The sequence below is a fragment of the Gallus gallus genome, chromosome 5 (assembly GCF_016699485.2).
Source record: "Gallus gallus isolate bGalGal1 chromosome 5, bGalGal1.mat.broiler.GRCg7b, whole genome shotgun sequence".
Taxonomy (NCBI): Eukaryota; Metazoa; Chordata; class Aves; order Galliformes; family Phasianidae; genus Gallus; species Gallus gallus.
This window is the reverse complement of record NC_052536.1, coordinates 1,634,742-1,649,660: the sequence shown is the minus strand read 5'-3', so window position 1 is coordinate 1,649,660 and position 14,919 is coordinate 1,634,742. Positions and strand designations below refer to the sequence as shown.

The 14,919-nt window shown below is 44.0% G+C and overlaps 1 protein-coding gene across 1 annotated transcript in view; it reads right to left on the bottom strand.

Moving 5' to 3' along the window:
* IGHMBP2 (immunoglobulin mu binding protein 2) overlaps nucleotides 1–14,919 on the bottom strand; it is a 34,746-nt gene that overhangs the window by 18,193 nt on the left and 1,634 nt on the right. The window contains exons 3-7 of the mRNA NM_001031175.3: nucleotides 12,513–12,705; nucleotides 12,107–12,204; nucleotides 6,121–6,284; nucleotides 5,514–5,714; nucleotides 1,848–1,995 (exon numbers count right to left, since the gene is read on the bottom strand). Coding sequence (NP_001026346.2) covers nucleotides 1,848–1,995; nucleotides 5,514–5,714; nucleotides 6,121–6,284; nucleotides 12,107–12,204; nucleotides 12,513–12,705 — 804 coding nt within the window. The remainder of the gene's footprint in view (nucleotides 1–1,847; nucleotides 1,996–5,513; nucleotides 5,715–6,120; nucleotides 6,285–12,106; nucleotides 12,205–12,512; nucleotides 12,706–14,919) is intronic.

The window sequence follows — 14,919 nt, the reverse complement described above, 5'->3', positions numbered from 1 at the left end:
TCCCGTGCTCCACTGTCCTTCCTTATGGGAGTAGAAGGGAAATTAGAAAAGACTATAATCAGACAGCTGAGACAAAAGCTATTTTTTTTTTTACAACAATAGTCCATTTGTAACACCGACCAAACAACACTTACACAGATCCTGCTGTAATCCTGACATGAAACGATATTGATCCATGCATTGATCAGAGCTGTGAATTTCACAGCCATCAACAAGGCACTCACAAAAAAAACCAAAAAAGGGACTGCAAAAGAAAATGATGCAGAAGTCAGATGCCAGACATGGAGATTTTAGTCACTGCATTCACAGAGATGTCTTTTTCCAAAGCTCTCGTGCTACTGCAATGTAGTTCTGAAATCTGCACTGATTAGGAATGATTTTGCTTTGACACTGCAAACCCTGCTGCCTCTACAGCTTTATGTCAGTTCAGATGCCAGAGTTTGTCAACAGAGATGCTGCTTTCCTTACAAATAATTTCCAGCCTACATGAGTCCACTGTGTCACAAGAGGCATACAGCTTGAACTTGACTTTTTTTTTTTCTTGCCATGCTGCAGGTGGAAGGAAGAGAAAGAACCAGAAAGGTTCTCTCTGTCTAAGCAAGCCTGTCCCATTGTGGCATACAGCTCTGCAGACAGTTTTCTTCCCCTCCAGCGCTGCAGCTCGGCTTATCGAACTCCCATTAACTAAAGGTCGCTGCTGTCCCTCTGTGTTGCCATGATTAAATTCTCCCTCTGCTGAACCTAGCAACAGAGCAATGTGGCGTGCATCAATAATTCCCATCAAACTAGATGGTTTCTGACAAATACCAAGATTACTTAACAGAGGAAAACACAGAGTTCAACTCCTTTGTTTATCCACCACCTTTTGTTGACACAGAATTACACAGACCTCCAGACTTGCCAGCAAGCCCCAGGAGAAAAGCATATCTGATCAATGCAATGGTTAGCACAAAATACCAGTTTAATTAAAAAAAAAAGCTCCCTACGTTTTTTTTTTCAGGCAAAGCTACAAGAGGTGAGAGACAATTCCCAGCAAATAATTCACTAGATTTTTTTTTAACCTTCAAATTGTGGATGTCCCATGAGGTTCTTTTTTATGACCTCAAATCACCGATGTTTCTCTCTCAGTGAATAATCTCTGAGCAACCAAATCTGAGGATTAAAAGTGGGCTCTGCAGTATTATACATCTGATCCAGAAAAGCACTTCAGGATGTGTTAAATTTAAGCACTCATGTTTCCTTTCAATTCCAAGGGTATTTATTACTTGCCTATTTGTAGCTGTGCCTACATGTGCTGCCTGACCAATACCTGGAACAGTTCCCTAAATCCCATGTGCTTTATTCCACTTGGGTGATTTACAAAACTAACCAAACACACACAGGCTGAAATCAGGCTATGGAAACATGTGTTGTATTCAATCAGCCATGGAAATTATCCAAGCAGGAAAGCTTGTGACTTATGAAATCAAGTAGCTTGTGACTTATGAAATAAGTAGCAGACTGTACACTTCCAATAGCACTTGTTTATGCACTGGAAGCTCAGCTCCAACTCAGAACTAACAAAGATGAGCCAGCCTGGTTCCCAGCAAAGGCTATTTGAAGACCTATATTCTAAATCCATGAGGTCCTCCTCACCTTCATTTCAGAGTGGAACAGAAGAAACACATGCTAGGATGTAAGCAGGGAGGATCTCACTGCACAGGAGTTTGACAGCACGCAGCAAACTTGACTAACTCCCAGGAGCAAGAACTCTAAGGCTCCCTCCTGGCATGATGCAGCACTGCATAGTTTACATGAGACCTGACAATGGGAGGTAAAATATTGCAAAGAAAAAGAGGACTGTGCACCTGTATTTGTAGCAAGGACTACACTGGCATGGGTAAGGGCTGCAGTCATGGCAGTCTCTTCTCGTTCCTTCAGCTCCTTTCTCAGTGCCTTAATCTCGCTGAGAAAATGGCCCCGCTCCCCTTTGTCTTGAGCCTTTTTGGATTTTGCCTGTAAAAATAAAATATCAAGGTAGAACAAACAGGGATATGTTCAGCTTCTCTGATAACCAAAGAAGACAGATTCAGCATAGCTCCTCTGTGCTCACTGTGACCCACTGGCTTACCAGAAGCAGCTCCACAAAGCCCTTGGTTTCTCTTGTCTCTCTCCCTACCAGCAAGCCCCTTCTGCAATCAGCACTGATTGAAATGTAATGAGTATGACTGCGTACAACCCCAGGCTCTAAGCATGAAGCAGCAGAATGAGAATACCACTGCCTATCGGAACCTCCAGGAGCACCAGGAGTAGCACCATCAATCATGGTCTAGACAGTGATTTCTCAGCCTCAGCTGGCCCATACTTAAACTCTTCTGGCTGTACATTTTGATTGTCTTGAATTAAGAACACAAAGGACTGTTAAAGAGTAACCTCTTGTCATTAAATCCTCTGTTTCAGCCCTCCTACACTGCTGTAGAGCACAGCTCTGTGCTTTTCCTGTGCCCAGCAGGGACAGAAGGTCAGATGTTTTGGTCAGTACAACAACATTCACTCTGGAGCAAAAGTACTTCAGCACGAAGAGGAGAGTAAAATGTAACAGTGAGGCTTTTGTGCCTTTGCTGGGTGAGAAACATCACAAACACACTCTCTGCCTTGATCTGCTCCTTGCTCAGGGGAAGCAAAGACTCTTGGGCTCCCAAGTGACCTTGAAGCAGAAGGGGTCCCAAATTGATTGACCCACAGTCTGCCACAGCAGCAGCTCTGCATTTTTGAAGAGGCATCTCTGAGTTGCTGAAAATGATTCACAGCAACACCTGGACAGGCTCTTTTTTTTTTAAGCAACACCGATTAAGTACATCTAAACCATCAAATCATCACCACTGGTTGCTAGCACTACCCCAGTTACAGACTGGCAGCTATGAAACAAGGGACAAGCTATTGCTCACTGCAAGTCACCATGAGAAAGCTGCCCACACTCTCAAGTGGGATTTTGGACTATTTCCTTCGAGGGAAGGCTGATGACATGAGTAACCTAAAAAGGGTACGCACGCAGGCTCTCACAAGCAGCTGAACCAAAGAGACCTGATGGTTCCTAACCACCTTCCGTATGGATGGATTCTCTGGTCCCTAACACAGCTCAGCTCATATCAGAGTATTCCCTTTAGGAAAGACATTTCTTTGTGTCTCTTGTCTACCCAGCCATCCTGCTTTGGTTATGCTTCTAGGTATTTAATATCTGTGGGGTCTTGACATGTAAAGGGCAGTCAAGCTGGTGGACAGGTTCAGAAGTTAAAGGGGAGAGATCATGCAAGCATCCTTGCCTCAGCTTGGCTCAAAAGGAGAGGGTGGGTGCCAATCCAGATACTGAGCTGAAGGAACAAAATAGATCAGTGTCAGCTTCCTCTCTGCTAGGAACACAGGAAGATTAGAGAGCAAAATTGCTGGTGCCAGTACTGCCAAGTTTTGCATCTGTTCTGCAAAAAACATCTAGTTAAAAAATTAACAACAGCAACCGGCTGGTTACGTTGAGATCCAAACATCTGGCTGAATCCAGCCCAATCCAGCACTTTCAGTCAACCCCAAGGACAATGCTTGGCTCACTGAGCCCACTTGCTCCTTGTTAGGGCATCACAGGTGCCAGAAGGCTCTCATCTGTATTGTTTAGGCCACCACCCTTCACCATTTGGTCTAGGAGCTGCATCTAAGGTCAGACCTTGCTTCCATAGCTGAACTATAAGGTTTGTGTACTTGGCTAGATTTATGCTGGCTTTCTTCTGGGGCTGGTTGTAGGTCTAACTGTCTGGTGGCCCGAGCTGCTAGCTGATGCTGCTCAATACCACTAAAACTATCTGCCTTTTTTTTGCTCAAGTAATGTGGGATTACGCCCTTGTTCGTACAAACAGTATTCAGAAGTTGATGTCCTGGAGTGCTCCCAGCCTACACAGGTAAGAAATAAAAGATGGACAGAAAATGTGTATAAAGAGCATGGATTTTCATGTATGCTACTAGTCTCCCTAAGGCTGAAGGTAAGGAAGAAGAAGAAAAGGAAAGAATCAAAATGGGGAGTGAGAAAAGGAAGAAATGATTAAATGAGCAACTAGGGGAAACCCAAAGGGAGACGTTAATGATTAGGGAGATGACCCAGGGCCTCAGAGGTGAGCTGTCTGTCACCTGAAGAGGGAAAGGGAAGTCAATAGGTCAGGTGCCTCTTCTGTGGAAAAACCTGGTTGTGGTAGCGCAAAACACTACCATACAAGCTGAACTGCAGTGATATGTTGTTAGCTCTTGCTTTTTTCGCCTGTTATTTTAGAGTGCATCAAATGAATCAACAATTATGAAGTTTAAAAAAAAATAATAAAAATCCTGCTTATAGCTGTGACTACAACAGGGTCTTCATCCAGGAGATAAGTGTATTCCCATCATGAACCTGCCTCCCAGCTATGAGTACAACCTCATCCAGCTATTGGATGCCCTCTCTAACCCTCACATGAAATGTGCAAGAACAATTTGTCAAGTGACTTCTCTGACTGCTCAAACAATAAATATGTTTGAAGACAGCAACGAGAAATGCCGGATGATGCATAGTCGCGTTTGGGAAAATTGAAGCTGCTGCCATAGCAGTGGCTGCAGATTAATGTTCATAGAGCTAAAAGCCACATTCAACCTCCATCATTAAAAAAAAAATAATAAAAAAAAATACATGCATGGTGCACTACTGATGGGCAGAAAAATATGCTTGGGCAAGTATGGCACAACACATGCAGGGGCATGAAGACGCTTTTCTGCATGTCCCACTACGACAAAAAACCTTGCCTAAGTTGGAAGCATCTGAAGAATGGCTTTTGGACAATGCTACCACCAGCAAAATTCTAACTAGCATCAAAGCCTATTATCCCAAATAGAAAAGCTCCTCTGTAAATTGAGTTAAAAAAAAAAAATAGGTTGAGAAAGAAGAAATTAAGGATGCATTTTTATAGTGTACTCTACTTTCTACTTAAGGTGGCTGAGAGTGGGAGGGAGTGTCAGGACTGCTAGATATCTCATCAGGAAGTGAATTAATGATGCAGATGCTTCCCTTCCTCTTCTGGTGAAGAGAACTGTGTGAACAATTCCAGACAGATAATCTGGAGAGCAGGGCACTGCAGCATCTCCCCATGGTGCAGCAGTAATGATTATGATTTTGCCACTTCAATGAGGAATTCTGCTAGGAGGAGCTTTGCCCTCTTCTGGCTCTACAGCAGAAAAAGATAAGTGCTGTTGGCCAGTGAACAAGGAGGCTCAAGCACAGTCCAGAAGAGAGGCTGTCTCTGTGAGATGCTTCTTCAGGCTGGAAGCGTCCCCTAATTCTGATGGCCATGCTTGTGCCCTAATGCATTTTCTCCAAGGCCAAGTTGTCTTCTAAAGGTAATCAAGAAGTGGCAGACTGACTCCTCACTTACAAAGTAGCTTGCCTGGCTAACAGTTTGGGTACTCTTAATATAGAGACATGGCATTCAGGTTACTCTCGTGGGGTGTGTTGTGGGGACACGTACAAAGGCCTGGTCAATGTCCTTCCTGACATCTGCCACTATCTGGGCACTGTCACTGCGGGCCAAGACTGCATCCAAGGAATGCTGCTGGATGGGCTCCAGCAGGCGAGCAGGGTGCCCAAGCCGCAGGATGCGGGCTTTGTAGCCAGCCAGTCTTTCCACCAGGTTATCAACTGCAACGTTGGAAGGGGCGCAGCACAGGACCTGTGAGGGGGGGAAAAAAACAAAGTGCTTGTTATTGCCTCAAGTAAAGCGCCTGAGCAACAGGAAGGCACTCAGCAGCAGAGAGGAGGAGATGAGAACACGCAGCTAGCAGGAATAAACCACTGGCATCTCCACAGCCTCCAGACACCAAAGGCAATTCTCAAATGCTCATCTTGTTTTGAAGCACCAGTGCAGGTTCTCTCATAATTAGAAGCTTCAAAGCTCAGGTTTGCTATTTGCACCTCATTTCAGCTGGTAGGGAAAATTTCCCAGCCAGGCTCTGTAGCGTAACACAGCTGCTACTGGATCTGCTCCTGGATCTGCTCCAGCTGCCACGAACCCCAATGAGTTTGCAAAATAAATCAAAATGGTTGCTACCACTGCATTCCTGCTGCTGATTACTCACTTTCAGGCCTTGCTGTACAGCTTGCAAGATGATCTCTACTACTGTTGTGGTCTTCCCTGTGCCAGGTGGTCCATGGACGATGGCAAGCTCCTTTTGTGCTAGTGAGAAGGAGACAGCCTCCCTCTGTGATGCATCCAGCGAGTCGTTGTAGAGCTTTAAAGGCTCTGGGGAGACAGCAGGAGATTCACTTGGACCTCAGCCCTAACTTACTGAGAAGCACAAATCCATGAATACAAACCAAATGCTCTTGGTAGCTGGCCCAAATGTTGATAATAACTTTCATGGGGAGCAAACTACAATATATACCACCCTCCAGAAGAACACAAACTGGTAAAAGTAAGGATTGTTCTGCTTCTTGAACAAGCTGCCTATGCTGCATCAGTCTCTTCCCCACCCTGTTTCTCCTGCTCAGTGATGTTTCAAAAGGAGCATTTGGTTGTGAACACAGCTGGTCTTGACTAACTTTTGGCAGTGCTTAAGGAGGTATTTTCTTGCCATAAAACAGAACGCTTAGGGCAGGGAGGGTACTGTGGGGATATTTTGAAGGTGAGCCAGTGTATTTAGTGAGTGTTCAGTGAAGAGAGGGAAGAAAGTGGCTGATCTTGCAAATGAATAGCTTATCTTCCAGTTAACAAACTTGTTGGAGTTGCTAGTGAAAAAGCAGTGAAACAAACTACAGCATCTGTGAACAAACAAACAAACAAAAGCCCACAGCTGTCCTATATTGTTTAACGGTGACAGAAAAGGAAGGCAGAAAATAGATACAAGCAGGCAGTATAAATGTTGAAAACTTAAGTTAGTTTGGATTTCATGATCAGAAAGGAAAAAAGGGAAATGAATATGCAAATTGCATTACAAGAGAATTGGTTTCACTGCAAAAGATAGAATTCTCACGAGCCACTTTTTAACTCCAAGACTTATCTAATTTAAATCCATTATTTATTCTCATCTGACTTAATCCTGCTGCTAATCTGCTTGTTCATTATGAAAGTTAATTACAGCAGAGATGATGACTCATTACAGTGAGGTTTACCGAAAATAACGTTCCCACGAAAGCTTATATAAGACAAATCTCTGGGCATCATTCCCTGCAGGGCATCATTTGCTTTATCTCTACCTTTGCATTAAGGGCTTGATCAAAAGCTTAAAAGTTTCCTCTGGCTTTAGATATGTTAACTTGTGTGCAACTCCTACACAACCTTTGGCGCTGACTTTTGAATCAGCACATCCAAATGAGGTGCCCAGGCTAAACAAACACAGCTATGCTAAGGATACTGGTGGGGAAATAATGGTAGTGTTTTCTCCTCTTGCTTTGTGTTATTTTTGAGTTAGCCTGCCAGTGACTAAGAGAAGAACAGCATGCATTCAGAGGGCAAGGAAAAAAAGAATAGCTTAAAAACTACAAGGCATTTCCCACAATGAGGAACAGCCGGGATGTAGGAGTCATTGATATTTCCTTGCTCAAAGAATGAGGTCAGAAAGAGGCTTCTCCACACACATGCACATCCTCTTCCCTCTTAATCACACACTGCTAAGAGCTGCTGGGAGGGCAGGCTAGGAAAAGTTCCTCTTTTTTGGGCTGGGCACATTGCAAGGTTGTGAAGGAGGAGGGCAGCAAAGCTTATGGGATGCTGCAGCTCCTCTAAACTCACTTCCATCCATCAGCAGGGCTTTGAGCAGGTTCCTCCGAAGAAATGCAGCTAATCCACTCCAGCAGGCTGGCCCAAGTGCTCTTTACAAGCAATCAATTTAGGATTTGCACAGGTAGTCCCAAAAGACAGGTATTAAGCCAGCTGTAGCCCTGTGGCACCAAGTCTGCATTGATTCCTCCTGCTCTGCCCAGGGCTGCCCATCTCCTCTCTACAGTCTGACAATGAAATCTGCATTCTTGGTAAGGGTGGGTCTCAATGGGGTTCAAGTAATCCAGCTCCTGACTCAGAACTTGGTGTTAGAGCTTTATGCTTGGAGGGGGGAGGGAGGGAGAAATATCTTGGCCATCATGTTTGGTCTTCCAACATTTCCAGGATCCAGGACTATTTTTTTTTTTTCTCTCAATCCCAGCACTTCAGGTGGAAGGAGTGGATTGGACAGTATCATACGTTCAGGAGGAACTAAGTTTTCCAGAGCTGGAGAGTTCTCACATTTCAGTGTACTTACTAAGGTATACTCCTCACCGTCTGTGTGTATGGGCACCAAGAACAAACCAAACCCCAAAATCAGCTCCACTGCAGCCAGACACTGTTGGTTAAAACCCAAGCAGGTAATTAAGCCGTAGACAGGGAACCTTCCCTGCCCTCCTTGTTAAGTATTTAGTTGCAGAGTTGTCCAGACTGCTTAATTTTCTCTGCAGATTTCAAGGGCCTTTTCATGGCCCTCATGATGACAGGAAGCATCATACAACAGGCACAGGGAGCACTGAAGATTTTTGCAAGTGATATAGCATGAGCTCAATACTCATGATATGTTTTCCTAAAAATCCCTGTTGCTTTCCCAGACCTCTGCCTGCTGGGTTGGCTTTTTCTGGGGACACCTCTGCATGGGGTTAGGCCTGCAACAGGGAATTCTCTGTATGAGACGGGATAGTGTGCATCTAGCCTGGCTGGCCCTGTGATGCGCAGCAAGCAGAGCAATGCTGGCCTCTGCTGGCTAGCAAAGCCTTTCTATACATTCACAACAACATATGCATATATGCTACAAGACAGCATCTGTAAGCAGGGAAGGCTTTCTTACAGGCTGTCAGTGTGAAAGTCCTAAATGATTCTGAGCCACAGGTGCAGGTTTAAATGGAGGAGAGCTAAGCAAAGTATTTCTTACAAACACCTGTATTTTGCTTTCTACCAAGCCTGATGAGTATAAACTACTCACTTCAGAGTTTGCCTCCTGGAAAGCCTGCTCTCCCACCTGGGATTTTTCTGAAGGTAGCAAGGTAAGGCTTGGAAATACTTTGTGATGGGGACCAGTCCTACTCTTAGCTGCAGATCTCATCTACTTGTTGGTTATATATTCATATGCTCCTTTTTGATACTCCAGGTTCCTAGAGCCTGTCCAGTGTTTTTTGTTATGCCAAGAATACTTATCCTGAGTTGCATTTTTAAGTGTTTTGCAAGGACTTAGGCTCCATCATGCAATGCTTAATCTTTGCCCAATTCCAGCAACTAAGGAGGAGAGATGAACAGCACAGAATAAGGGCACAACTCAGCAAGTACAGCAAATAGTGAGCAGGATTTTCCAGATCCTGTAGGAAATAGCTGTGTGCAAATTAGCACCGCAGCAGTAACTCTGGAAGTCATCAGGAGCTGGGGGGAAAAAAGGGCACTAAATTTGTTTTTGTCATTATTACCCTCCTGTGTATACTGGTGTTCTTTTAGCAGGCCAGTATCATGCACTAGTCAGATGCCAGCAGCCACTAACTACTTGAAAACCACATTTCAGTTGTTTTTATCAGACTCCTTGTCCATCTAATCAGTCAGTGACTGGATTTAGGCACCCTCCTGGGATGACACAGACTCCAATATAGATCCTCCAGGCACAGCATTTGGCAGCACATTCTCCCATGATGTGCCAGGCAGCTGTGATCCACTCATGAGGAAATCGCAACACAGCAGCATAAAAAAAAAGCAACAAGCAGCATAAAAAAAAAGCAACAAGCAGCTAGAAGTTGTTTACCACCTAGGCCAGAAAATCTTGCCAGGCTAGCATAAGTCTATTTGGGTACCCGTAAAGAGACCCTGCATAAAGAACTTTTTGGAAAAAAAAAAACAACAAATACATAGAGACTCTAATGTTTAAGAAGTTAGACTTCTGATTTTTCTTCTCCCTCACTTAAAAGTTAGATTTAAGATGCTGCTGCTCCCTGTATCACTTGCTGGAGCCTATTTCGCCCCCAGGAGAAAACTCCCGAATTATCTGAGCATGGAGCTGAGTGCTTACGCTTTCCATCGACCCTTTTAATTCTCAGTTTCCTTGTAATTTGGTTTACATGTTGTCACAGAAGATAGTCATAAAGGCTGCCTGTCCAGCCTAAATGAGGCAGGGACTTTCTACTCTGGGCCTTTCTCTTTTTCTACACAAATGTCAGTGCTAGCTTTTTCTCTGGATGGTCTGCCTTTTGCAAACAATCCACACATTGCAAGTTTCTACACTATTTGCAGAAACACACATCTATTTCCCCAGGTGTTCCATATACCTTAGGACCTGCATGTGCTGCCTCACAAGCATAAGAGACAGAATTTATCCAGCTAGACTGACCTTCTCTTCAACTTGGTGGAGGATGACAGTTGAAGGGACCTTACAGGATCTATTTATACTTGAAGTTATTATTATTTAATTGATGGCTAGTATAACATCTTTCTCATTAGTGAGAAAGGAGCTATAAAGTGAAAAGGTAAATGGAAGGCCTTTCCCCCCTGCCAGAGCATTTTGCTCTTCTCAGGTGATGTGCTGTCCTCTCATATTGCATCTCCTGCCTAATGCAGCTGAATGTTTCTGTAAATCCATATTCTTGGTGCTGGGAAGATGTAAAACTCATCTCTGCGCTTCGGTTGACACATCTGAGCAATTCAATGTTTTCCTTCATTACAGAGGCAGCTCTGCTACCACAGGGAAATGGTAGAGTTGAAGTTGCTAAGAAAGTTAGTTCATAAATATTTAAATTCTTCTATTTAACGTTAAAAACCTGAGTATACCAAAGTCCCAGAGTAGCCAAAAGGCTAAGAGGTTTGACTCGGACTAAGCTCAGTGTCAGATCTAGGGAGGTATGACTCACATTAGCATTAATTCTTCAGCCCTGGTGTATCATATCAGAAACCTAGCCTGAAGGTAATGGAAGTAATACGTGAAAGAGGTGTAATGTGGACAACTAAATGCAGTAATCAAGGTAACTGAGAAAACTGTAACAGCCTGTACACAGAGGGGAGGAAACCAAACACGGCTCTGGCCAGGAAGGAGACCAGTGATGGATGACATAACTCATGATACACTTCTGAGCAGTGAGCCCTGTGCCTCAGGAGGGATCTGAGCTCTCTGCCCATCTTACACACAGAATGCCTGCCCAATCCTGTAAGGCAACTTGGTTTACCTTCTGCCTTCCTTCCCTTTTGTTTGCAGCCCTGGTGATATTTCTCTTCTGTCAAGGGAAATATTCATTAACAGTTGCAAGTCCTCATATTCTGCTGATCAAAGGCTTTGCTTTCCCTGTGGTTCCCCTGAAAGTGTAGCTGTGTAATTTCATCTTTCATATTTTAAAAACTCAAATCAAGTAAGATCAGAGTAAAAGGGGATTCTACTCCTACGCAATTTTTTTGGACAGCTGTTGGTAAAGCCAAGTTGTGAGGTTTTAAATATTTGACAATGAAACTAAAGCAGCCTGAGCATTTCCAGCTTGACTGAATATAACCACAAGGCTGTAAAAATAAAAATGCAAGCATTCCCATGCTGTTTCAAATTGCAGTAGTTCCACAGTCACTTAATTCCTGTGTAGGCTGAGTTATTGGATTTTCAGTACAGAAGCAGTGCAGGCAGCTTCTGATCTCTGAAGTTTATGGATGGGATTGGGGCAGGAAGCAAATAAGAAGTGCCTCATAAAGTAAATTGAATTTCAGACTCTTGAATGTGTGCAAAGAAATTCTCCCATCACAAATCCAGCTTTTTTTAATGCCAGAATTCAGCTTTACTTAATACTCTCTGTGGAAAGTGTACATTAGCTAGCTGAAGAGTCTGTATCTCTTCCAGGGATGACAAGGGTCTTTACAGCAGCTTAGCATGTCCAGTGACCCATTAACAATGAGAGATAGGTATTTAATGTTGCCAGCTGCAACACTGTTTATTACTTGCATTCAACTTCAGGCTTCACTGACTGTTCTAGAGACTAAAGATTTCTACCTCTTTCCCCACATTAATTTCCCATGATGTTTGCTTAAAACCCATATGAGTAGCAACATCTGCTTTTACTGACAGATCCAAAAGAAAGTCTTAGAAAAATTCTTACTTGTTTCACTGGATGGGCTTGGATCCAAAGAAAAGAAGAGGACATCAATCAGATCAGAGGCTGGACCACCGTGATACTGTTTTAGTGTATTTAAAGCTCTGCCAAAGAAGAAAAACAGGTTATAAGCACTGTGTGGATTCCTTCAAGAGATTCCCTGCACATGTCAGAGGCAAGAGCAATGTATCCCGGTGACAGAAGTTTGTGGGCACAACAGGCTGATCGTATCTAACTGTTGCATCCCTGACTCTTCATATAGTTGGACCTAGTGATTTTTAAGCACATCAATTCAGCCACGTGCTGAGATCAGTCTCAGAAGGGTTTTCCCAGAATAAGCCTGGCAATTTTCAATCGGCCGCTACACTCCTGAGCGGTGACCCTAGGTGAGCTGCCCCCTCACAGCCCTTACTTTTTTATCCTGTTGTAGGTGATATCGTTGGCTAATTTCAGCAGGCGGTACGAGCTCTCATGATCCACACTCAGCATGCCATCTCGAGATTCCTCAAAGGCAACAGTCACTGCTTTGGAAGTGACACGTGTTATGATGCCAGTGGAGAGCAGATCACCTTGGCCGACTGAATCGTAAAGGCCCACAATGTCACCTGCAAAGACAAGTTACAAGAGAGCATAAAGTGAGGCATAAGTTTTGAAGAGAAGCTCTCTTGAGGAGACTAGCATAGTCCTATGAAGACAGTAGGCCCATCTGCACCAGCCACAGGACTAGCTCCATGTTTCCTGCCAAGGTGAGAAACCCATAAAGGAGAACATAATAGAATCATAGAATGACTTGTGATGGGAAGAACTTCAAGGATCATCAAGTTCCAATCAGGAACAGGCAGGGTTACCAATCACTGGATCAAGTATTAAATCAGGTTGCCAAGGGCCCCATCCAACATGGCCTTAAATAGATCCAAGGATGGGGCACCCAAAACTTTTCTGGGCAACCCGCTCCAGCATCTCATCACTCTCAGTAAAAAACTTCCCCCCAACATGTAATCTAAGTCTCCCTTCCTTTAGTTTAAAACCATTCCCCCCTGTCCTATCAATACCTACCCTTGTAAAAAGTTGACTTCCTTCATGTTTATGAACTCCCTTTAAATACTGGAAGGCCACAATGAGGTCTTCCTGCAGCCTTCTTTATTCCAGGCTGAACAAGCTTTGTTCCTTCAGCCTATCTGCATGAGAGAGGTGCTCCATAATTTTGATTACCTTCATGGCCCTCCTCCGGACCATCTCCAACAGCTCCACATCTGTCCTGTGTTGGTGGCCCCAGACCTGGACACAGTACTCCAGATGGGGCCTCACAAGAGCCGAGTAGAGGGGGACAATCACCTCCCTCTCCCTGCTGGCCATTCCTCTTTTAATGCAGCCCAGGATATAATTGGCCTTCCGGGCTACAAGCGCACACTGCTGGCTCATGTTAAGCTTTCCATCAACCAGTACCCCTAAATCCTTCTCAGCAGGGCTACTCTCAAGGAATTCTTCTCCCAGATTGTAGACATATCTGGGATTACCCTGACCCAAGTGCAAAACCTTGCACTTTACTTTGTTGAACCGCATTAGCTTCACAAGAGCCCACCTTTTGAGTTTATCAAGGTCCCTCTGGATGGTCCCTTCCTTCTGCTGTATAAACCACACCACTCAGCTTGGTGTCATCAGCAAACTTGCTGAGGGTACACTCAATCCCATCATCTATGCCACTGATAAATCCTTCTCTTTCCTGACAGAGCATGCAGCAAGAAGCAGTGAGAAGGCAGTTACTAACCAGTTATGTTCAGACATTCACACACCATACGGCTTGGGGTAGAGACCAGCAGTGCTCCCCACTGTGCTGCTTAGAAATGTAACGTTTTCACACAAACCCTGGAGGGCCTGACTTCTCTAAGCTCTCAGACAAAACATTTTACATTTATTTTATCTTTCAGTCATCGCCAAAGGGACTGCATGACAACATGTGCCTCCCAGAGGACTATTTTATGCCAGTCAGTAGAACTAAGAAAGAAAAAGATTCTTAAGGGCTTACAATAGCCATTCTGCTCCTCATACATATATATGAGATAGGATCAGTCAGATTATGCAGTTCAGTGGTGAAGTGGAGATTTTGAGCAGGGTGTCTAGCAAGTGGACAATTTAGATGGGTCTCAGGCTCACTAAATTTCAGATTAGCAAAATAATGGAAGTTCTTAATTATGTTCACCAGCTCTTGCATTAAAATGTTTTGTCTCTGAGGAATAATTTACTGCTACAGCAATGTTATTTCTCTGTGAAAAGCACTGATGGATGGTGCTTCTTAGACCTCAAGGCTGAGACCCAAGTCTGCAATGAGTTCTTTTAATTTCACATGTCAGCAGCTTGGAGACTTGGCAGGTAAAGAACACATCAACAAACTGAACGGCAACACACTTTGAAACGGTACCACAGTTCAGAAACAGACCAGTTCCTCATGATGTATCTGCTTAGCAAGCTAATTGATTTAGCAAACAGAAGAAAGTAAATTATTAAATGAAACCAGAAAACTATCTGGTGTTGCCAGCCTTTCTCTTGTGGACCAGCTTTGGAGAGTGCAAGGCAATACCCCTGTTGCCTAAGGAAAAGGGAAAAAAGGTCTCTGCAAGAGAAAGAAGTGATTTCCATTGTCACTTGGAGCTATTTCACAGTCAAATCCAAGTCCTTCCAAGGGGTAAGCAGCTGGCTATAGCTGGCAGACTGGTTCCTCACCTGCCTCAGATACCAGCAACCACTCATCTCTGACATTCCTGGCTGTAATTTCAAGGAATTGATGGCAGAGGATGGGGGACAATTAGTAAGAGTGCTGG